Genomic DNA, 25,243 nt, shown 5'->3' with positions numbered 1-25,243 from the left:
AGATCTAATAAGTTCCTCAAGAATAAATATTATTACCTAATATCATCAATAAATATCTCAACCTCAAAGTAAATGCCATTACCTAATATGAATATTAATATAATCATAGCATCAATTTAATATCTCTAAAATAAGACTTTAAAAATCTGGGTTGCTACAATCTTCCCTCCTTATTAGAATTTCGTCCTCGAAATTAAAACCCATAAATTACCACCTATCTTCAAATTGAGCAACCCAAATTAAAAACAAATCATACTTGAACCATAACTTACTCAAGTTACTATAAAAAATTTTAAATTCAATCTGTTCATAAATAAATATCATAACATATTCCATACCCAGGCGATGTGAGACTCTACAAGCACTCTTCTTGGGCACCAGTGTCACCGTTGGCAATCCTCAGGGAATTTCTTCATTCTCGGCCCTTAACTTTTGGCCCTTATACATTTCATTGTGTCTTAACTGACACCATTATAATATAACCTACTTTTGGCATCACCAATGTGTGTCCACTAGCGACCCTCATAGGCTTGTGCACACTCCCACCATCTCAGGCTAGGTAATGCTTTGATACCATTTGTAACATCCCAGGGAAAAGCGCTAGCCACATCTGCGCTATTACCCCAAAAGGACTAGTCAATTTGGAGCTTCCCTAGAATTCATTATAAAGCCCAGTTTCACCTAGTAACTAGGTAATGTGGGACTTAGCACTCATGACTATCTTTATAAACTACCCACTCTATGTGGGCTTGGCTACGTCATGCAGTGCTCTAATACCACATGACCTGGCGTTAGTAGGTGGCTCTGATACCATTTTGTAACAATCTCATATAGCGGAAAAACTGTAATTATCAATACAAAATAATACTGTTAAAAATACTTTTCTTTATACAAAAATACCTAAAGCTATGTCGTACAAGGCATTTATACAAATCTATCCGACAGTCTAAACTCTAGACAAAACTTAACCAACTTGGAATCTCTGTACATCTCAATATGAATCTCTAATCACAACTGCATAATTACCTTGATTTTTCATTCCTGCAAGCACTACAAAAACTGTGAAGTAGTGAGTCAATTGATTTCCGATAATATAAATCATTGTTGAATCATATATAGTAAAATGCTAGACAAGTTATAAAACCACAAAAATCCGTATTATTGGATATCAATATCATATTCAGTAAGTAAGAATACTTACAGTGGATTACATGAATGGATCATCAAAGGTAATTACTTGAAACCCGTTCTGCAGCAGTTGGTCCATACCCATAACAATCCCTTCACTGACTTTCTCTCTCTCTCTCTCTCTTAAACACTCTTAGAAAGAAGAAAGACCGAGTAAAAAGCGGAAGAATGAAGAATATATGCAAGAGATGGGAGAGGAGATGAGTTGTGAAAATTGTGAAGGAGAAGAGCTCTATTTATAGGAAAAAATCAAACACTATTCTACCTTCAATTTACAATTATACCATCATTTTACTATTTCACCAACCCTATACTATTCCACCAACCCTATACTATTCCACCAACCCTATACTATTCTACCAACCCTATACTATTTCACCAACCCTATACTATTCTACCTTCTTATTCTACCATCCTTATACCTACCATTTACTATCCTATTATATCACCAATTATTACAATCATACTCCAAATTATACCAATCAATCATCAATTATCATATCTCTTAAATCTCCCAATAAAATAATCAATATAAAATCATCATCATAATATAATAACCTCAAATCAATATTCATTCCAATAATATTCATAAGATCTAATAAGTTCCTCAAGAATAAATATTATTACCTAATATCATCAATAAATATCTCAACCTCAAAGTAAATGCCATTACCTAATATGAATATTAATATAATCATAGCATCAATTTAATATCTCTAAAATAAGACTTTAAAAATCTGGGTTGCTACAGCTCTCTCTCTATATATATAGAGAGAGAGAGTACCATGAGTTTAAGTAAATATCATGTGTTAACGCCTGAAATCCTATTGGTATTGTTAAAATATTCTATTAGTTTGACTTGGAGGACATGTGAAGTATAATTATTTTTGGGAAAATTACAGTTTACCCCCCCAAAGTTGACAGCGTTTTTCAATTCGAACATCAAAGTTTCAATTTTTGCAATCCACCCCCACAAAGTTCCAATTTTTTTCAATTCGACCAATATCATTCCAAAATTCCCATATTGCCCCTGATTTTTTTTTATTTTTTTTATTTTTTATGAAAACGAAAACAAATTTGGGGGTGCAAAAATGACCAGATGACCAAAGGGGTGGCTACGGCCACCACGAATTTTTTTTAAATTTTTTTATAAAAAATAAAAAAATAAAAATTAGGGGCAATATGGGAAGTTTTGGATAAAATTGGTCAAATTGCAAAAATTTGGAACTTTGGGGGGGTGGATTGCAAAAATTGAAACTTTGGTGTTCGAATTGAAAAACGCTGTCAACTTTGAGGGGGTAAACTGTAATTTTCCCATTATTTTTTAATTGTTGGTAGTTTGTGCTAACTAGTAGTATTGGTTCATGTTCTTGTTTTGTGTAAAGTTTTCTCTTAATCTAAACATAATCTTAAGGAAACACAATATATATCTTTTCTAGACCATCTATCTTAGTCACAAACATTAAATTAAATTTAATTGTTTCGAGTTCAATAGTTAAGTGAAGTTATTGAGAATAGATGATTTTATATTATTCGTTTAATTACTATTATTCAAAAGTAAATTTATATCATATTCACTTACCCTGGTTAGAATTTAAGAATTTATTTTTGTTTTTATCATTTGCGACATCTAATTGTTAAGTGAAGCCTTTAAACAATTGGTAATCCTTAAAATGTACCTTTTATTTTGGTTTAAAAACTCCACAAAACATGCCACCTACTCTTACGCCCTTTTGACCAAATCAGAAAAAAAAAAAACACGTGTTTTTTTCCTTTCAAAAAGACAAAAACCCAAAATCACGTACAACTCAGTAGAAACAGTCTTTCGGACTACTATTTCATGGAACAACCTAAATTAAACTACGTACAACATACATCATCATGACATCACCCACTACTTCCTGGGCTCCTATACGACGTCGTACGATTTAGTGGACTTTTCCATCAAAACTGCATTTCTCCTTTCAGTTTTTTCTAGTGTCGTCTATGCTTTTTGTTGCATTAACTAGTTGATGCTTTGGTTGTTTGGAAGTTAAGCCAAACGGATCAAGCTTAGGTGCGGTAGTGCAAAACTACTGCACCATGCAGTAGTTCAAAACGGCACAGTTTAGGGTTGTTTTGGGTAATAAAAAACTATTTTTTTTAAAAGTAATAATATAATATTTAAAAAATAAATAATTAAAAAACTAAAAATATTAAAAAAGCAAAAGAAAGAAAGAAAAAAAATGAAAAGGAGTGGCTAGAGCCACCCCTTGGCCGGTCTGGGGGTGGTCTGGCCACTCCCAAAAAGCCAAAAAAAATAAAAGAAGTTTGGGTTTTGGCCTTTTGGGGGTGGCCGGACCACCCCCAAGGGCCTGGGGGTGGTTTCGGCCACCCCATACCAGTCTCGGGGGTGGCCCTTTGGGGTGGCCAAAGGGCCAAAACCCAAAACCTTTTTTTTTTTTTAATTTTTTTCCTTTTGGCCTTTTGGGGGTGGCCGGACCACCCCCTTGGCCATGGGGTGGTTCGTCCACCCCCAGACCGGCCATGGAGCCACCCCATTTTGGCCCCCAGCCACTTCTTTCATTTTTTTTTCTCCTTTCTCTTCTATTTTTTTTTTTTAATATTTTTAATTTTTTAATATTTTTCTCTTTTTTTTTTTTTTTTTTTTAAAAAAAAAAGCTTTTTATTGCCCAAAATAACCCCAAATTGGGTCGTTTTAGGCTACTGCATGGTGTGGTAGTTTTGTACTACCACACCTAAGCGAGATCCAAGCCAAACACGGTATTTCGTTGAGGATTAAACCGACATATATGCATGCATATAAAGTGTAATGCCAATGGTTGTGACATAGTCGTCACTCATATATAGCTGACGGTCGATTTTCTAATTTCTACGTGGCAATAATGTTGGTCAGAAAGAGGAATAAAGTGAAATAAATTTTGTTGTAACATTCTAGTGCAGCATTAATAAATATGGGAGAAATTAACCCAAACAACCAACAATAAACGTGTCTTGGATGGATATGTGTCGGCGACTTTCTCTATGCCTAATCATGATTTTGTACTAATCGTTTTGGTGGCGGCTATAAAATTTTATAATTTTTTTTTTTTTCAAAGAAAGAGACAACCGCCAATCGAGGAAGGGTGGCTACGCTTATGGGTGGTCATGTGACTCTACCCGTCTGGCCGTCTTTCTGCTGACGGTGGTTGCGAGACTACAATTTTCTTTCTTTTTTAAATTTTTAATATTTTGATAACGCTTACGTTAATTGATCAGCTCAACAAGACAGTTAAAATACTTAATTTAGCTAGCCTTGGAACAAAAAATATTCACAAAATGACTAAAGATTTGTTTAGCTGTTACAGTCCTCCGCAAATTTGCATAGGTCAACAGATCCTTAGTTATTAATTAAAAAACAATTTTGGTGTCCTAGATATGGTCTGCATGAAGCAGATATGTTCTTTAAATATAATTGTATATGAATTAGTGGAAGTTTGAAATCATTTTTCTGACTTTGTAACCTTCATAACTTTTGACTATAATTTTTCAGAAGTATATTTTCTGTGATATAAGAGTTTTATGCTCATAAAATTTTATTGGTAGAAGTTTCATATTTTCCAAAAAAAAAAACAAACAAACATAAATACCCTACACGTCTGTACTGTCCTTATTAACTGTACTTTTGATGGTGATATAATTGATGAACTTTTTTTCTGTACTTTATGGCAAAAGAAAAAAGCGATTTAATTTGCAGAATGCAGCAGCAACTATCTACAATTCCTAAGAAGTTGTGTTGGTAATTGTTTCAGCAAAGACAAAAGAGTGTCGGTCGCCTCCATCGACGTCGCCTACTAAGAAATTCATACTATTTTCCCTGCGATGGTAGCATGAATTCCCAGTATGATCAGTATGAATACCTGACTCCCTCATACAACACATTTTCTTTCCACGTGTGGAATTCATGCATACTTATCCAAACAGAAATTAGTGGCTACTACTCGGGTATCTGTCTTATTCTAGCAAAGGTTACAAATTTGAAGTTAGTTTTCTTCGATATTTCTTTTGTCGGTCCATATATATATATATATGCACCTTTTTTTTTGTTCCAAGAAACTTCCCATTTGCTAATTGGCACATGAAAAGATCGGTGAGGAGCCGGGGGCTTGATTGTTGCACCGGTACCGAAATGGGGATCGAGCAATTTCACAGAAGTTACTTTCTATTTTCCGGCTGATTTACCTTCATGTTCCTGACGGCCCAGCCCTGGATTCTACGTGGCTGGCCTCTAAGGAATTTCAAAAGAAAACTTTCAGAGTGTTGATGTTTTTCTCAAGAATTGTGCAGCATGTCAGCTCAGCATACTAGGGCTAAACAAGAAGGGCTAGATATTTTGCCCGAGAAGAATCCAATAGGGAACAAATCGGTTGAAAACAGTTGGGTTTCGATTACGAGTGGGCAAAAAACCTGCCCACCCGATATCTGACCCGGAACCAACACCCGAGCGGGTCAGTTTTTGAAAGAAAAAAAAAATAATAATAATTGGATTTTTTAGGCCTTTTTTATTTTTTTGATTAAAATCAATTCATGGGTTTTCAACAAGGCTAATGTGGCATGAGTTGAAATGTCACTTAGAAAAACATAACTTACTACCTTCATTTAGCCCATTAATTCCACATCAACTATATGAAGTGTATGATAAAATAGGTGTAAATTAAGTATAGAGTAATGCTAGGTATTATCTTTTTATCTTTTTAAAGTTGATGTGGCTTTTAAAATTACCATTAAATTTTAGATGAATCATACTTAAATTTTGATCCAATGATGATTTTGAAAACCACATCAGCTTTAGGAAGATTTTAAGAGGATAAAAAGATAGTACCTAGCATTACTCTTAAGTATATTACTACTCTTTTGACAATTTCTAACCCGACTATTATTGAAAAAAAAAACAATTAGAGGCTACAAGAGGGTCTCGAGAATAGTCTTATGGTCCTTATCTTGTCTTCATTATTTTTCTTCAGAGCCAATAACATCCACAAGAGACTGAGAGAGTTTCATTCCCCCACGTAACATTTCCTACCATAACCCTAGTTTAGCCCGTGGGTTAGTCATGGTGATGGGCATTAATGTGCAGACCCGATTAATTGGGCTGCTTAAGATAATTTAGTAAAATAGATCAAAAGCCCATAAAATGTTATAATACAAATTTACTTTCAACTCCCACTATTTTGTTTCATGATTGAACAAGTTTTACACTGATACAGGTGCATATATATATATAATTCTTTGCCTATAGAAGTGAGAAGATATCGGACCATGACCGAGTTGGTACCCTTCGGCCTTCCCTTTTGGTTTAAGAACTCCACAAAACATGCCACCTACTCTTACGGCCTTTGACTGAATCAAAAAGAAAAAAGAAAAAAAAAAAAAACACGACTGTTTCTTTCCTTTCAAAAAGACAAAAACCCAAAATCGCGTACAACTCAGTAGAAACAGTCTTTCGGACACAGAAATCAAATTTTCTCCGCATGATTCCCTTTCTTCCACGTCCTACTATACTTAGTCAATCAAAACACAACCTCAAAGAAACTTTTAAAACACAAATATGTCATCTTTTAATTAACCAAACACAACAATATCAACTTTTTCTTCAAATCTGTACCTCGCAACTTCAAAAACACGTACACAAAAATCAAATATAGTCCAATAGAACATTAATATATTCAAAATACCAAGATTAAAGCATGGATTGAGAGCAAATGAATGCTTACCTTTTGTATCACACTTTTGGCTGGCCTTCTCCTCTTTCTCCTCTCTCTCTCTCTCTCTCTCTCTTCCCCTCTAATCTCTCTCTCTCTCCTCTCTATTTGTGGCTCGGTCGAAGAAACTAAAGGAAATGAAATTTTCGTAAGCTTTTCGAGTTTTAACTCTTCTAACTTATGCATGAATTTTAATCTCCTATGAACGACATTATACCTTATTTGAACGACACATGGCACCTACATTAAATTAAGTTTCAAACTATATCAACTAATTTGCAAATGCGATAATCTGAACCGTCGATCTTCACCTACTGCTCTCACAGGGTGATAACACATGGAAATCTCATTGTCATTCAAATGAACATGTAGCACCTTTGAACTATATTCCTCAAATTTTAATCTCACTAATACATGGAGATTTCCTATCGATCAAACGATAGGAAATCTTGGGAGTTGGGCAATCACCCTAGTGCTAACCTAATTATTTTTGTTTTCTTTCTTTTTATTTACATGTTATATATAATTTTTAGGGTGAATTTGTAATTTCATAATGATCTGTAAAAAAAAGGGCGGGGAGGGGTTGGAACACGAAGGGAGTTATTTGTTAAAGAAGTATGCTACAAGAAATTATTTGTCACGTTTGAACTCCAGAGGGTTATTTGTCACAACTTCAAACCTCAAAAACTAATTTCACACCTCTCTAATGTGGAAGTTAATTTTTACTATATGTGGGTACGTATCAAAATATTGGAGGAAATGTTTTTGGAGAGTATTTGCAATTAAAAAAAAAAAAAAAGCAGCTTCTCTAGTATAATGGATTAATTAACACGTGTTTAATTAGTTCACTTACATACTACAATAGATAAATTTAGGAAATTATAGCGAAATTCGCAATTTTTGTTACAAATAAAAACAAGAAACGTGTTATATGTACATATTTTGTACATCATACGAGTCCTGCATATTCGATGTTTGATTCGAAAAGGATACGTACCAAGATGTATACATGACCTAAAAACATCGTTTCTCGGAAAAACAAACTCCTCATCTCACTCCAACCGAAAAGTTGTCTACTTGAAATGGAGAGGATGATGGAAGCATCCAACCAAGCTGGATTAGTTAGCCGTTGGTGGTGCCCCCTAAGGCAACAACACTCGACCAAGAATGACTCAACCGACCGAACTAGCTACAGGACAGCAACCTCTTAACGCGGGGTGTTTGCTCCATAAAAAACCACTCTTTCTTCTTTCTCTCCTTGACTCTCTTTTCGGAGAAGTTCCAAATAGTGCTTCTCCACTTGGCTTAATTTGTATCAGCCCGAGTGCTACGCACGTAATATATATATATTTTTTCCATTAATTAACTTGGATTTCCATTGATTGTTTCCTGCACAAAGCTCTTAGACTAATTCTCTTGTATGTTTCCACATTAGTTTATCCTATTGGAGTCATTTTCAAACCCCCGGAGGCGTCTGACCAGAACGGTAAAACAAGTTTTATGGTCGTTCGTCGTCATTAACATCATTCTTAATTGTTGCCGTGCCATTGAAGACTATATAGGACATGGCAACAGGGGACTGCTGCGGTTTGACACCATCTCTGTTTCCTCGCAAGGCATATGGATTTGATCGGGTACTCTTTTTTATTTTCCCCTGTTTTCTTCTTTCTACGTATCTATTGTGTTCCTAAAATATGTCGGATCCACTTCTAATAAGTCAGAAAACACGCAATTTTACACAAAAGAATTACTTTTGCAGGGAATGAAAGGCTATGAGCTACCCAAGAAGCTATCAAAGAGTCCGAAGGAAGAACAGGGGATGGCATTAGGTGGGAGATTTGGTTATACCAGCAAGTTAATTTTGTTGATGGAGCTCCGAAAGAAGATAATGACCTTTCGGGACATCCTTGATCTTCCTCCTTGCGATGGCTCAACATCCATTAATGAGGTTTCATTTCCGAATTTTCTTTTGCAACTTAAAAACACGTAGCATTTGCTTAGTCTTCGTACGATTTGTCTTCTTCGCAGCTGGTGATGGGCACAATTCAAGATCTCCAAAAGCTTTACCCTGAAATTATGCCATGTAATCGACTGTCAGAAATAAAGGGAGCATCTATTGATCAGGTTCATCATTGAACTGGCTCGAATTGTACTGAATGGATGATAATTAATGTAACTCTGAGTATTAATTAACCCTGTGACATGTTCAAGCAGGGTCTAACTTACTTCCTCGGGGCTTTGAAGTCTATTGGAGATTCATGGATGATGGAACATGATTGGATGGACAAATTTAATTACAATTTTCCATCATATAAAGAGAACATCAATCCAGAGGAACTTGGTATGTTATGCATTGAATAAAGCCAATTAAAATAGGAAATACAATCAGAAAATAAAATCAAATAAGGCAAATATCATATATTCCCAGTAGATGATTAGGGGTGGTGAGAAACGAATAATTTTAGGAAATACAATAAAAAATGTGCTTGACCTCATTGATTTTTTTGTTGTAGTTGAGGTTGTCTTGGAAGCACTCAATTGCATGAATAAGATGGCACAAGAAAAGTTCGATATGATGGATGAAGATGATGACATGAAAAAGGACAATAGTAACACATTTGATAAAATGTTACTGGATTCCTATTCAGACAGCAACAGCTCCGGCTGTCCTTCTCCAGCTTCTCCAGCTTCTCCAATCACTCCGACCTCAGTACTTGCAGGATCATCCACTGCTTATACGAAATTTGGAGAGAAAGCAAATATTTCCTATCGCCCACCTATTCTCTTGTCTCTCAGAGTTCGAGCAGTGGGAAAACTCAACCAAGTTGATGCAAAGCGCCTCTCATTCAACACATTGTCAAGTGTAGTTGGCTTTGATTCCAGCTCTTTGAATGTAAACAAAAAGGTCGAGGAACCCATTACAGGGATTGAAGAACAGAGCAATTTTGGATTGACAACTGCAAATCATGAAAACAGAGATAGCAGCTGCATGTCGGATTTGAAGGATACTATAGAAAAGGGAATTGTGAGCAAACTGCATCCTTCTCCTCCTCCACCACCACCACCACCCATGGCATCACAAACAATAAAAGTAGCTCCACCGCCTCCGCCTCCGCCGCCCACGATGCCTTTTAAAGGAGTAGCACCGCCACTGCCACCTCCACCGCCAATGATGCCTTCTAAAGGAGTAGCACCGCCGCCACCGCCGCCGCCCATGATGCCTCTGAAAGGAACAGTGTCACCACCATCAAATGGAGCTGCACTTCCACCACCTCCTCCACTTGGTGGAGCAAAATCCTTGCGCCCCAAAAAAGCAACTACTAAATTGAAGAGGTCATCCCAAATGGGTAATTTGTACCGCGTTCTTAGGGGGAAAGTGGAAGGATCTAATCTTGACGGTAAATCATCTAACGGGAGAAAGAGTGCGATTGGTTCCTGCAGTGCTGGTGGAAAACAAGGACTGGCTGATGCTCTAGCAGAGATGACAAAAAGGTAAGCTTTTTGAAGAGCCTCTAACAATACAAAATCCGTCTGAGTGAGCTAAATTTAAGAAGCAACGAATTTAATCATTTAATTTATATTATAACGTCAAAGACATAGGACATAAGGCAAAACAATATAACACACTATATTACCCATTTTTGTTCCTCAGATCAGCATACTTCCAACAAATTGAAGAAGATGTTCAAAAGTATGCAAAATCAATAACGGAGCTGAAGCTTGCTATTAGTACTTTCCAAACAAAGGACATGGCCGAGCTGATCAAATTCCACAAATTCGTGGAATCCATTCTTGAGCACTTAACTGATGAATCACAGGTCATTATGCTAGAAGCTTCTTCATTTAAGGGTCTGTTTTGGTTTGTGATTTCAAACAGTGCGCTTTAGAATTAGTTATTTTAAAACGTGTAATTTGAAAACTTAATGAAAATGAATATCAGAATAGCCTTTAAAATCGTAGTTTAGCTTTTAAATCGTACGTTTTTTAAATCATGCCATCTTACTTGTGATTTGAAAATGCAGACATTTTCTGCAATATTTGATTTAAAATCACAGTTTTGGTTTGCAAAATGGCAATATCAAACGTACATAAAGTTAGATGCGATCCTTCAAGCTGCAGGTGTTAGCAAGGTTCGAAGGCTTCCCTGTAAAGAAGCTGGAAACATTAAGGACAGCAGCTGCACTCTACTCAAAGTTGGATGCCATAGCCACTGAACTGCATAGTTTGAAGATCGTATCTCCCATGGGGCAGCTGCTTGACAAAGTTGAACGTTACTTCACTAAGGTAAATTTAGTTTTCAGAGTCACACTCCTTTGTAATTATACTCAAAACCAACCAAAAAAAAAAAAAAAAAACTAATTTACAGATCAAAGGAGAAGTGGACGCAATGGAACGAACCAAAGATGAAGAGTCCAAGAAATTTCAGAGTCACAATATCGATTTCGACTTCCATATCCTTATAAGAATCAAAGAAGCAATGGTAGATGTTTCCTCATGCTGCATGGAGTTGGCTCTACAGGTAGTTCAATCAAAAATATATGTTGCAAAAGTAAGTATTGAAAATGAAAACTATATATTAATATTATGTGGAGCCTTTTTTCTGGATATAATGCAGGAGAGAATGGAAGCAAAGGCCTCAGAGAAGAAAGAACCAGGACCAAAAAGTGACTCGCGAACAAAGGGATGTGCCAAATTGCTGTGGAAGGCTTTCCAATTTGCATTTCGGGTCTATAGTTTTGCTGGTGGACATGATGATCGAGCTGACAAGCTGACAAGAGAATTGGCTCATGAAATAGAGAATGATCCTCACCACCAGTGACACAGCTTCTCTACTTTCACCCCTCAAAAACCACACAATACTTTATATTTACAATATATTGTGAGATATTGTAAATGCTATAATATTTTGTTATAATACATAAAATAATAATATGATAGAATCATGTGCAGCAGCGGAAAAAGATTTAGAATTGCTTCTTGCTCGCGCTCAAACAAATGAAAGAATGATGCGGAAATTGACGGAGTCGATCGTGTCCTACATCACAAGCAATGAGAATTCGCATTCGGTAAGGAGTTTTATGTCTATGAGAATTCAAATTATCATAAACAAGAAAGATGACGTTTTGTGAAATATGAATTGTGGAAGATATTGTACCTGTGTTGTTGTATGTACAGGAAGTCTATGGACTATGGGGAAATGGAAATTCTTGTGTATTTATACAGTGTTTATCTTTTGGTTTTTGTATGAGTCTTACGTTGAGTCTGTTTTGAATAAATTGGTGGATATTTATATAAGGTGATGTAAGTACGTACCTCGTAGTTTATTTTAATGAATGATTATTGAAGCTATAAGCTATTGAGATTGGAATTTTCTTTGCGGTGTAATTACTTTTTTATGTGTGGTCGATCAGATCGACTCTACCAAAATCCATTATTGGCCAATGAAATTATGCTCAACATGAGATTTATCTTTATTTTCTGTTCTTCTTCTTTCATCTTGTGTCAAAGAACCTCAACAATAGAAACATTGAAGAAATATTTTAAAAGAGAGGTATTTTTTAACCTATGCACAATATATATTATATAATGCCTTATACATCAAATACATGGGATTTATGTTTATAGGCTATAGGTAGCAGACCCTCAATTAAAAAATTTCCTTAATTATTCCTTCCATTAAGGAATAAAAACCAATTTATGATTTCTTCTCCCATTCTTCTCCGTACTCTTAAAAATAATAAAATAATCAGCCATTGTATTTGTAGTATTGGGAGATAAAACGGTTATAGAGTTTTTATCAATAGTACATTAATATACATAGTTAACACAACTCTAACCCAAAAGCCTAAGCTAATGGGCTAAAGTCCACTTAGGTATATTAAGCACTCTTTTCTTTTATATTTTCTCATTGTGGGACACAATACTCACAAGTACCCTAACAACATGTAGGACCCACCTAAGTGAAGGCGTGGGTCTTACATATCCAATAATTGATTTTAAAAAAAGAAGGATGAGAAAATACTATGTAGCATTTTTTTAATTCCTTATTTGAAATAAATTACCGAATACCTTATTAAATGGAATCACGTTGTACATCATTCTCTTTTGCAAATCCAATGGTGAATTTACCCGTCCACAGTATGAACATGGGTAAAAGATAGGATGAAAAATTATTTTTATCATTTCTCATTAATATGTGTCTAATTAAACCATTTGTGGCAGGTGTGGCACACTTTAATTGTGAGATTTCTAACATTTTCCCAACTTGGCCCTCATGACACATGGGTCGTTTCTTTACGGTTTTAGGTACTTCAATAATAGCCATAACTTTATTTATTTATGAAATACTTTTTTTTTTTTAACGGAAATATTTGCGATTTCATTGATAAAAGATCAAGAGTATGAAACTCTTATATCACAAAACATAAAACTCTAAAAAATCATAGCTCAAAGTCATGAGATTACAAAGTCATAGATACACTATAATTCTTACAATTGAGCACTATCTATGACCTCAACTTTTGAAGTTGGAGCAGAATTCTGAAGTTGCAGCAGTTGTAAATGTTTTCGTGAAGCATATGACTTTAATGTTTTTGTGTAGTTTAATTGCTAAGTTTTTGTTTAAAACAACATGTGCGAATCACGGGTTTTGGGACACTTGGCAACTTCAAAATTAGGTTGGAAAAAATTCTTCCAGCCTATTTGGAGGAAAACTCTGCCCTTAAATATGGGAAACAAACAACTGAAACTCTAAAGTAGGCAAAGACCTAGACTATAATAAAACATATTCATAAATAACATTATTCAAGACTCTGTTACAAAGAGTATGAACAGTGCTGGATGTCTAACAAACCCCCTCAAAAACTCCCATTAATTCTTTCTCCTCCCTAGACTCTCATGCTGACTTAGGTATTTCTCCGACGGCTCGGGGCTTTATTATCACTACAACCCACATGATGTGGCGGCCATTGATGCAGTCACCTGCGAGATCCTCCGGCATCTTCCTCTGTTGCGTCCTCCTCCTTGTCGGTGCGTTTGTCTCCACGCACCTGCTCGACACAATATACCCTCACAGAAATCCACAATTCCCGAAAACGCCCTCAGACCCAATTGAGATTCCACTCGACTGTACAGCCTACAACCTCACACGGACCTGCCCTTCAAAATACCCAACCACCTCCGATCCAGAGGAAGATCCTGACCGTCCATCACCCCCGACTTGTCCAGAGTACTTCCGTTGGATATACGAAGATCTTCGTCTCTGGACCCACACAGGGATCACGAGGGAGATGGTGGAGAGCCTCAAAGGGAAGTCCAATTTTAGATTGGTGATAGTGAAGGGCAAGGCTTACGTGGAGGCATATGATAGATCGTATCAGACTAGAGACGTTTTTACGCTGTGGGGAATCCTACAGTTACTACGGAGGTACCCGGGTCAAGTGCCTGACTTGGATCTGATGTTTGATTGCATTGATATTCCATCCATCAAGACAAGCGACTATCAACTGCCCAATGCCTCGGACCCACCACCGCTGTTCCGGTACTGTGGTGATGATGACACACTGAATATTGTTTTCCCTGATTGGTCCTTCTGGGGATGGCCTGAGACCAATATAAAGCCATGGGAATCTTTGATGACGGACCTAAAAGAAGGAAACAAGAGGATCAGATGGATGGATAGGGAACCTTATGCTTACTGGAAGGGCAATCCGACGGTTGCTGCAACAAGGAAAGACCTCCTCAAATGTAATGTCACAAAAAATAAGGATTGGAACGCTCGTTTATATGTTCAGGTAATATAATGAATTTCTTTCTTTCTTTCAATTATCTGTTATGATTAGGGTCGTAAATAAAACAGTCCGTTCGACAACCCACTCGGTTTAACTTGACTCAAACTTGAGCTCGATATTGTACAAACCCGCTTGATTAGTAAATGAGACATATTATACAAATCTGCTCAATTAGTAAATTATACATACCCGACTTACTCGATAAAACTCGATAGAAGCTCGTGAGCTTAGCTTGTTTAAAGCTCGATCGGTTCGTTTGCCCTATATGTTAACTCGTTCATATATATATATATATTACTAAAAATTAGTTATATAAATTTAAGCATATATATTAGTAATCAAATAATATATGTAATATAAATTACTTAATATTTGTATTTATACTATAGATAAATGTCTAGAGGTTATTTTAAAATTTGGGCTTGAACTATGCTTGGTCATACATTAAAAAATTTAATAGTTTAGCTCGAGCTCAAGTTGAGCCCCGCTCAACTCGAATAGCATTTTCAACGAACTCGAGCTTGAGCTCGAGGGCACCCGAACTTTAAATGAGCCGAGCTTAAACACATATTTCATATCTTGGCTCAAATAAGCATTTTCGTAAACGAGCCAGTCTTGAAATCCTAAAGCTCAACTTAGCTCGACTCGATTATAGCCCTACTTATAATATCTGTCTTGTCTTTGTTTATAATACAATGGGATTAAAGACAAATCCCATGATTCATCCCACTAAACATGGAGTTTTGCAAATATGTTGTGTTGTATATCACAAAAAAAAATGTAGTAAATGTTATGATAATTATAAACCCATTTGCAGGATTGGATTCGGGAAACAGAGGAAGGGTACAAGAAGTCAGACTTGGCTAGCCAATGCGATCATAGGTATAAGATATATATTGAAGGCACTTCCTGGTCTGTCAGTGAAAAATACATTCTTGCTTGTGATTCTGTTTCCTTAATGGTAAAGCCCCACTACTATGATTTCTTCACAAGAAGTTTGAAGCCACTGCACCACTACTGGCCTGTAAGGGATGATTACAAGTGCAGATCCATTAAGTTTGCTGTAGATTGGGGCAATGCCCACAAGAAAGAGGCACAACAAATTGGGAAAGCGGCAAGCCAATTCATTCAAGAGGAGTTGAAGATGGAATATGTGTATGATTACATGTTTCATCTTTTAAATCAATATGCTAAGCTCTTAACATTTGAGCCCGTTATACCTAAAAATGCTGTTGAACTCTGTTCAGAGACAATGGCCTGCCAAGCAGAAGGATTGGAGAAGAAATTTCTTATGGAATCCATGGTAAAAGGTCCCGCGTACACCAGCCCATGCACTATGCCTCCACCATATGATCCTCCAGCTCTTCATACAATTCTCAAGACAAAGGAAGATTCAACAAGACTAGTGGAATTATGGGAGCGAGAAAATGTTTTGGGAAAACGAAAATGAGCAGGCTTTCTTACAACTTACAAGGTTTCTTTTCAATTTTGAAATCTATATGTAAAGGTATCTTTAGTATTCAGTTACTGCTCAAATTAGTTTTTTCATCCATGTCCCATTTAATTTATATACTGTCAACCCACAATAAATAAATCATTATTTAAGTAAAAAAAAAAACCTCAAAGAGGCCTTATTTTAATCCATCAGTTGGCTCATAACAGACATAGTAGTCAAGATTTCAACTAAAAGTTGCCGATGTCAAAATTCCGGTCAAAGTAACCGATGCCGGCAAAAAAGTTGCTGATGTTCAAATCCCGGTCACAGTCATCGAAGTTCAAGTTCAAGAAAAGCTGATATTTCAAATTAGGTGCCATTAAATCTACCGTCCATCTTGCGAGGGCATGTTAAGGATATAAACCATTTGAAATAAATGTTAATTTTGTATTCCCTAAATCAATGGATTTAGATGATAATATTTGTTGACCTTGATTTAAGGGATATATATTTGTATTTAAAATATTTCAAATCATATGTAAAGCTCTATAAATAAAATTGTGTACTATATCAATAAAGACCTTACTAGTAGCATCAAGAGCTGGTTATTCACAGCCCTTGGGGATCCAAGGTGTAATATCAAGATCCAACTTGACCCGAAATTTGCATTAACATAGCTCAACACAAAATATATCATCCATTAAAACTAAATGTCTTGTAGTAGAGAGGTGGATTTTAAATGTCCTTTGGAAAAATAAAAAAAATAATAATAAAAAAAAATAAGAAAGAAGAAAATTATTTTTAAATTAAAATTAATATTATTTAATTAATATTTAAATATAGAATGTTTGTTTATTTCTTTTTTTTGCCATATATATATTATCATTATTCAATGAAAAAAAAAAAAGAAGACAAGACAGACCAAGAGTGTTAGACATTAAGAAGGTTAAGGACTCGTTTGCTAATGTTTTTTAAAATTAATTTTTATCTTTTAGCAAAAATAAACAATTCAACACATAAAAAACTCATAAAACATTTAAAAATATTTTTACATTTATGTCACATCACAACCAAAAAACAAAAAACACACAATCTAAAAAGCATTACCAAACGAGCCCTTAAAACACTCAATAATAATTCTAAGATGAAATATAAGTGAATTCACTTGGATAAGGCGTAACATGTAACAACATACAGACCTTCAATTTTTTATGATAAATAAATGAATCAAGGAGAGGGTTTTCTTCTTTAAAAAGAAATGTTGAAGTTCCTCTTTATGTTTTCTTGGTGTACTAGGTAATTTAGTCATATGGGATTCAATTTTCAGGATTCAGCTTACATGCTGTTATTTTAATGTATGTTGTAGTATAAGCAAACGGTCAAGATTGAATCTCTCAAAATCTTTCTTCATTTTCTCTCTCTTATTAAAAGTTTTTCAAAGTAAGTCAACTTTGAGATTCAAATTTGACATTTGCTTATACTACAGCATACATACTGTTATTTTAATAACAATCTGATCCCAATTTTCAAACCTCTCCTCTAAATGCCACATCAACTTTAATCATTAAACAATATATCACACATTCAAAATAAACTTCTTTTTTTTTTTTTCTCTCTTTTTTTTTTTTTTTTTTTTTTTAATCTTATGTTTAATGGACTTTTAATTCATTTCCTAGTTAAACTTGGACCCAAATAAACGGGCCTATACATTCTAAGCCCATTACCTTGGACTTACCAAGAAAGCATTGCATCTCAAATAAGAACCCCGAACCTGCATGCGTGTTTCAAAGTCCAAAATCTACAAGTGCTAAATTCAAGCCATATTGCTACATCCCCCTTTTCCCCCTTTAATAAATAAATAAAGCATACAAAGTTATAATATTGGAAAAATTACTCTCCAAAGTTGACAACGTTTTTCAATTCGAATACCAAAATTTCAATTTTTACAATCCATCCCCCCAAAATTTCAAATTTTTACAATTTGATCAATTGTATCCAAAACTTCACATATTGTCCATAATTTTTATTTATTTTTATTTTTTATAAAAAAAATTTTTTTTTAAAAAAAAAATTCAGCGTGGCCATAGCCACCCCTTTGGCCATTTGGCCATTTTTGCACCAAATTTGTTTTTCTTTTTATAAAAAATAAAAATTATGGACAATATGAAAATTTTGGAATAATATTGGTCGAATTGAAAAAAAAAAAAAAAAAAAATGAAACTTTGTGAGGGTAAATTGCAAAAATTGAAACTTTCGTGTTCGAATTGAAAAACGCTGTCAATTTTGGAGGATAAACTGTAATTTTCCCTATAATATTACAAAGAATGATTTTTTTTATTTTTTATTTTTAAATAAAATAAAAAATAAAAGGTCTGAAACTTTATGCATGTGAGTTAGAATGTGTTTCGACTTCTACCACTTCTTCTATGATCTTTCAAACCAATCCAATTATAAATTGGAGATAAATTGTCAAGTCAAGGTTTAAATTTGCGATTGTTATTATGATATGATGTTAAATTATCACTTTTTATAAGAACATAAAATAAAATAAAATAAATTTATTATTTAATTAATATTCTAAAACAAAAAATGTCCAAACTAATTGGTAAGTGCTCAAACTAATGTAGTTGTAACTTGTAAGCTTCTAACTACTAATTGTATCAACTATCAAATTTCTTGTGAACCTTGCAGCAAGGGTTATGTATTTAACCTCTTTTAAAATTTTGTTATATATTAAACAACATCTAGGCCCGATATATATATATATATATATTTCTTTTTTTGACATGTCCACACGAGGGAAGGAGGAGGAGGATTCGAACTAGTGACCTCCACTTCATGAGACATGGTTCACAGCCGATTAAGCTACTCCTCCGCTTCATTATTCAAACTAGGCCCGATATTAAGTCCCAATACTCTTTTCCATGACTAAATATAGCATTCAGATGAACTAGACTAACCATTAGAAAAATAAAAAAATAATTAAGAATCAAAAACTGTATCATTTACAATATAAGAATCAAAATATTATGAATAGGAACATTTTTAAATAAAGGAGTTGTTTTCTATGATGTTTCATATGAACTTTGATCTTTTGAATAATGTACCCCACCCCTTCTTTACAATTTCTTTTCAATATATTTCTTGGTCAAACAATCTTTTGTATGATTGTGCCACAAGAATATAATAGCAGGAAAAACCATGGGAGAAAGATGGTAATGAGATATACAATTTAAGATTTAGAGAAGGTTTTCAAAGACCTTAAAAGGATATATGCACGAACTTGAAAAATGAATGAGTGATTATGCCCTACACTTTTGTCTTTTGCCATTATTGCAGCGATCAAACATAATTATGAACTTTCTAATTTCCTTAACTCACACTATTGAAATTAACTGATGTTACTTGCTTTTGCGTCGTCTTTAAACCCGTATGCATTTACGTTGTATCGATACATCATAACAGTTCTTGGCCCAACAATAAGGTGATCACTGATTTATGTTTATACATCTAATGGTGTACATAATTTTAAAAAAGAACGTTTCAAAAACATGATTAAATGCACTCTTTCTAAATCCTAACTATAGGTCCCCTTCAAAAGCATGATTGAATACACATTGCACTGTTTTTCTTATCCGAATACTTTACATAGATAAAAGGTTTTGATCTGGGTCTGGATAGAATTGGATCTTTGAATCACTGCCTACTCTGTTCCCTAGGTGGTGTCATTCTTGTTCATATTATATCTGTCATTTTGTCATTCTGTCTCCTGGACTTGAACTGTATAAAAATTTATAATATGATAAATATAAAGAGGAATAATAATAATGAGATATAAAAGATAGGAAAGTGACAGAGATTAAGGTGATTCGGCTAATGGCCTACATCTACACATTAACGTTATTATAGGCTACATCTTTCCTTGATTTATGATCTGAGTATACTGCTCTATTTATAGAACTTTATATATGATTTAAAATATTTTAAATACAAGCATATTCCTTAAATCAAGGTTAACAAATATTATCTAAATCTTTTAATTTAAAAAATACAAAATCAACATTTATTAGAAATGATTTATATCGTTTAACAGTCAGGGCTATGGGGGCTTCGTCCCTTTGTTGGGCACGTTGAATTACTTTGCCAAAGAGCAAAAAGTGTGAATTAAGGAAAGCCACTCATCACTCATGCTACTTCACCAGTGCCCTTGTGGCTTGCTGTCATCCACATTGTGCTCTTTCTTTTTCAAGTGAGAATGATCAGATTGCTGGATAACTTTGACTAAATCCGGAAACAGAGGAACCAGAAAATATAGTGAAAATTATTGATATTTTGTTATTAGTTTGACTAATGACATATTTCTGCTATTCATTCAACAGTTATACCCCATGCCCTTCCCTTGTCCTGGAAAAAGATGCAACTGTTGACATCAATTCCGCTGCGGAGACAACAAATTGCTTAACCCAAGGACTCCATTACTTGCTTCCACCTCTTGTTCAGCCAAATATGAGAAAGCTAGGACTCGCCGGCCATAGCCGTGGAGGCAATGAGGCCGCTTTTGCACTTGCCCTCAGAAAAGCAGCAACTTCTCTGAAGAATGATAGTTCTCATGATCAATGTATTTTCCTTTGGAACTTTGTGCTCCACTTCTTATTAGCAAGACTATATATATGATCAAGCTGTTTCCGTCCCTCATTTTCCATTTCAATTAAATATCTCACGTTTAACATAACGTAACTCCTATTCAATTATATAACCCTCATACGCTGAGGCTATAAATACCACACAATGAACTTATCCTATAAGATAGAAGAAACTAATGCAGTAACTTTGAAGCAATAGCCCACGTTCAACACAACCCCAGTTCAAATATTTAACCCCCATATAGGCTGAGGCTATAAATACCACACAAAGGATTCTTATCCTAGAGAGACTGATACGGTAATTTTGAAGCATTATCCCACGTTTAACACAACCCCAGTTCAAATATCTAACCTTCATAGGCTATAAGACATAGAAACTGATACACTAGCTTTGAAGCTTCAAACAGAGACATGGCTTCTGCTTCTGCTAATGATACCACAAAAAATGTTTTTGATGATGGGAAGTACCAAACGGTGCTTCTAAAAGCAGAAAGTGGGAGTTGCTGTTCTAAGTCGTCTAAGGTTCCTGTCCCACCTCCAAGGCCGCTTTTGATTGCCGCGCCATCTGAAGCTGGTGAATTCCCACTACTTGTCTTCCTCCATGGTTACCTTCTCTGCAACTCATTTTATTCTCAGCTTATCCAACACATCGCTTCTCATGGATTCATTGTCATCGCCCCTAAGGCTAGTCTCTCTCTCACACTCAGACATGAACAATTTTTCTTATCCAAATGTTTCATTTACAAAGATATACGAGTTTCAATATGTATGTATGAACATCATACCCTTGTCGATCTGTTTTTCTTTATTTATTTATATATATTTTTATATTCAATTGCTACACTGGTCTTAGACTAGTCTCCCAGCATGTTAACATTCTAGCTATCTGGGTCCGGATAGAATTGGATCTATATATGAATCACTGCCCACTTTGTTACCTTGGTGGTGACAATATTCTTGTTCAAATTATATCGGCGTGGAACTCTGGAGGCTGCCGACTTCCGTCCCTGAATTTGTTGGGCAATTAAGTTGTGCTATTGAGATTTCACTTTCAGTACTAGACAAATAATTAAGGAAAGTTCAGTGGTTTCTATCATGTTCATGCTGGCATGAACATGACGTTTTTGTCTTCATTCTTTGAAATCTCTAGTGTAGAATTATTTTGTATTTTTTTATTGTTTTTAAAATTGTGAAGAAAAAAAAAATGAAAATTATGTTTGGATGGTTAAGAGAATATAAAACAAAATTAAATAAAAAAAAAAATTTGGAAGATGAATTAAATTGAATATAATGAAAAAAAAATGAAAAAAAGAAATTATCTCTAAATTTTAAAAATCCAAAAATAAGAAAAAAAAAACACAAAAAAAATTGGAGTCATTCAAAAACCACCCCCAGGTGTTTGAGGGTGGCTCCTAAAACTAATGGAGGTGGTTCAACCACCTCTAAAGTAGACGTTAGCCACCCCAAAAACCCCTAGGGGTCTCTCGGCCACCCCTAGACACCTAGGGGTGGTCCAGCCACCACCCCCAAACACTTGGAGACTGTCTAGCCACCACCCCTAGACACCTGGGAGAGATCCGGCCACCATCCCAGGTGTTAGGGGTTGTTCGGCCACCCCTGGATATTATTTTTATTATTTATATTGCTTTTTTTTTTCCCTTTTTTTAAATTTATTATTAGTATTATTTGTTGAAATTGGGTTGAAAAAAATTTTAGTTGGGTGTAATTGACATCCAAACTTCAACTCAAAAAGATAATAAAATAAAAGTAAAAAATAAAAGGGCACCCAAACAAGCCTAGAAACAAAAAATAAATACTTCTAAGGTGCGTTACAAATTGACCTTTTTTTAAGCGATTATTTGTCTTCATAAATTCTCGCAATGGGATGCACTAAATTATAGCAAACACTTCTCAAAAATACAATAGAGCTCAAACTCCAAAAGCTTCCTGCCAAGTTGTATATATATAATTTTGTTAAGCATTCTGAAAATTCCACAATAAGGAGAAGAAAGCACCATGGAACAACTCAATTTGGAGGCATGGTACAACATGAAAACCATGAAAACAAAAAGGAAAGTAAGCAAAAAACATATTTCTGTTATTAATTAGTTAAACTAATTAATGACATATTTCTGCTTTGCATTTAGCAGTTATACACCGTGGCTGGATCAAATGCAAATGTTGACATTAACTCCACAGTGGCTACAACCAATTGGATATCCGAAGGACTCCATTACTTGCTTCCACAGCATGTTCAGCCAAACATGAGGAAGCTAGGACTCGTCGGCCATAGCCGTGGAGGCAAGGCTGCTTTTGCACTTGTTCTTCAAAAAGCAGCAACTTCTCTCAAGTTCTCTGCCCTAATAGGCATTGACCCAGTTGATGGAATCTGCAGAAGCTTACAAACCCCTCCACCAGTACTCACCTATGTACCTCATTCATTTGACCTTGATATGCCTGCAATGGTAATTGGTACGGAATTGGGTGAAATGGGAAAGAATATTCTATGTTGTATTCCTCTTCCAGCTCCTGCTCCTAAGGGAGTTAACCATGAGGATTTCTTTAATGAATGTCAAAAACCAGCTTGTCATTTCTTTGTGAAGGGCTATGGTCATGTTGATATGCTAGATGATGATATTGGGTTAATGGGGATAGCTCTGAATATGATTTGTAGCCATGGGAATTCTAGGAAACCCATGAGGAGGTTTGTTGGAGGAGTTGCTGTTGCATTCATGAAAGCTTATCTGCTAGGTGATGACCGTGAGTTAATGGCTATAAGAGATGGGCAGGAGACTGCACCAGTGGAGCTAAAAGCTATTGAATTTCTTGAGTGAAATTTATTTGTAGAGGCTGCTACGAGGGAAGAATAGATCTTAAGAGTAATTTGAGCTCTAGTGTTGTAATATTTATGACATATGCTCTTGTAGAAATGCAGAGTTTCAATAAAACTACTATTACTTTTAAAAGAAACTATGATGCTTTGAAGTAGAATCTGCAATTGATGTGGAAGGCCACTTATCTTTTTATCCCCATTGGGCTTTTCATTTGGTTTTTGGTCCTCTTGTTTCCATTGCTTTAACAACATAAAAGCAAGAAAGTGTCTTAAGTGATCAGATTATAATATAACAAGATTGGAATGGGTTCAAAACCTAGACAAGTTAGATTTGTAGGCGAAACTACTATGAAAGTGCATGGTTGTCTCAAAGTGATATATGCTAGCTATTACAAATCACTAGAAAAGTTCTTGCTAATATCGGAATAAAAAAATAAAAGAAAAAACTTCTTATTACAGAAGACTAGCTATTACAAATCACTAGAAAAGTTCCTGCTAATATCGGAATAAAAAAAAATAAAAGAAAAAACTTCTTATTACATAAGACAGCTCAATCTCACTTTTTTTTCTTTTTTATTTTTTTGGAAAAAAAAAAAAAAAAAAAGGAGGAGGGAGTATTTTGGTAATTCTAACACTCATCCATTAGGGTTCAATAAAAAAACCTAACGGACAAGTGACATTACAAAAAAATTGAAAATTTGATACATTAAATTAATAGTTTTTAAACTTCGAAGGTAATTATAAAAGTGATAGAAGTCAATCAAATTAAGTGAAATTTATTCAATTTTAAAATAGCTCATACCGAAGTAGATTTAGTAGATCGTTGCTTAAGAAAAAAAAACATTTGATTGCCATGATAGAAACCAAATCCAAAAGACATATCTACAAAGAGAACGTTATCAACTAATTAACCACAATTTTTCAAAAATACAATCAAAAAGAATATGGCAATACTGTAATCTAACGTAGTATTCAGTGCTACATTATCATAGTTGTATAGTAGCAGTGTGAAAGTCTACTAAAATGAAATATAAAGCTTTTATTTGAAAAGCATCAAAAGAGTGAATTTTTGAAAGTTTTCCTTAAATTTACGGAATTGAATGAGATTTAGGGAGTCTATTACTAGTTATTTAGATATCCACATCATCATAGTTGTTTTCTTTCTCTCTCTTGTATTTTCTTCTTCTTTTAACATATATTTGTGCTTTGCATTTAACAGTAGTACCCCCATGGGCCCATCCCCTTTCCTTGGCCTGGAGGGTGGAGAGTGGAGAGGATGTAGCTGTTGACCCTTGGTTCTTGGTTTTTTTTTTTTTTTTTTATTACGGGTCTAAGGTTACTACCGAAAAGGCCCAAGAAGGCCACTAACACAAGGGCTGAAAGAGGCCCATAGATACTGATCGAAGTGTACCCAATGCACAGGATCCGACCCGGGTCTAAAGCTACTACCGACAAGGCCCAAGAAGGCCATTAACACAAGGGCTGAAAGAGGCCCATAGATACTGATCGAAGTGTACCCAAAGCACAGGATCCGACCCGGGTCTAAGGCTACTACCGACAAGGCTCAAGAAGGCCATTAACACAAGGGCTGAAAAAGGCCCATAGATACTGAT

The 25,243-nt window shown here is 35.0% G+C and overlaps 3 protein-coding genes across 3 annotated transcripts; all 3 read left to right on the top strand.

Annotated features, from left to right (window-relative positions):
• The first annotated feature begins 8,494 nt into the window (after positions 1-8,494).
• LOC132172384 (uncharacterized protein At4g04980) lies at positions 8,495-12,224 on the top strand. The gene is made up of 9 exons (XM_088517386.1): positions 8,495-8,563; positions 8,689-8,877; positions 8,958-9,053; positions 9,144-9,270; positions 9,443-10,421; positions 10,582-10,747; positions 11,049-11,213; positions 11,296-11,448; positions 11,545-12,224. The coding sequence occupies exons 1-9, from the start codon at positions 8,495-8,497 to the stop codon at positions 11,746-11,748; spliced, it is 2,148 nt and encodes a 715-aa protein (XP_088373512.1). The 3' UTR covers positions 11,749-12,224.
• Positions 12,225-13,655: 1,431 nt separating this feature from the next.
• Positions 13,656-16,149, top strand: LOC132168477 (uncharacterized). Its single transcript, XM_059579468.2, has 3 exons — positions 13,656-14,722; positions 15,537-15,874; positions 15,967-16,149. The coding sequence occupies exons 1-3, from the start codon at positions 13,883-13,885 to the stop codon at positions 16,070-16,072; spliced, it is 1,284 nt and encodes a 427-aa protein (XP_059435451.1). The 5' UTR covers positions 13,656-13,882; the 3' UTR covers positions 16,073-16,149.
• Positions 16,150-21,099: 4,950 nt separating this feature from the next.
• Positions 21,100-23,761, top strand: LOC132168478 (chlorophyllase-2). The gene is made up of 2 exons (XM_059579469.2): positions 21,100-21,481; positions 22,948-23,761. Exons 1-2 carry the CDS (start codon positions 21,209-21,211, stop codon positions 23,629-23,631), a joined length of 957 nt encoding a protein of 318 aa, XP_059435452.2. The 5' UTR covers positions 21,100-21,208; the 3' UTR covers positions 23,632-23,761.
• The last annotated feature ends 1,482 nt before the right edge of the window (positions 23,762-25,243 follow it).

This window comes from Corylus avellana, chromosome 1, assembly GCF_965113065.1.
Source record: "Corylus avellana chromosome 1, dhCorAvel1.hap1.2, whole genome shotgun sequence".
Taxonomy (NCBI): domain Eukaryota; kingdom Viridiplantae; phylum Streptophyta; class Magnoliopsida; order Fagales; family Betulaceae; genus Corylus; species Corylus avellana.
The sequence above is the reverse complement of the archived record's forward strand: the minus strand, read 5'-3'. Positions and strand labels throughout refer to the sequence as shown.

Bases quoted from the DNA above. Each gene is read 5' to 3' on its own strand.
- LOC132172384 (XM_088517386.1), top strand. From the start codon at position 8,495: ATGGCAACAGGGGACTGCTGCGGTTTGACACCATCTCTGTTTCCTCGC. The intron at 8,878-8,957 runs GTTTCATTTCCG...TCTTCTTCGCAG, and splicing joins GCTCAACATCCATTAATGAG to CTGGTGATGGGCACAATTCA. The intron at 9,271-9,442 runs GTATGTTATGCA...TTTTTGTTGTAG, and splicing joins CATCAATCCAGAGGAACTTG to TTGAGGTTGTCTTGGAAGCA.
- LOC132168477 (XM_059579468.2), top strand. From the start codon at position 13,883: ATGATGTGGCGGCCATTGATGCAGTCACCTGCGAGATCCTCCGGCATC. The intron at 14,723-15,536 runs GTAATATAATGA...ACCCATTTGCAG, and splicing joins ACGCTCGTTTATATGTTCAG to GATTGGATTCGGGAAACAGA. The intron at 15,875-15,966 runs GTATGATTACAT...AACTCTGTTCAG, and splicing joins GAGTTGAAGATGGAATATGT to AGACAATGGCCTGCCAAGCA.
- LOC132168478 (XM_059579469.2), top strand. From the start codon at position 21,209: ATGGCTTCTGCTTCTGCTAATGATACCACAAAAAATGTTTTTGATGAT. The intron at 21,482-22,947 runs GCTAGTCTCTCT...TGCATTTAGCAG, and splicing joins TCATTGTCATCGCCCCTAAG to TTATACACCGTGGCTGGATC.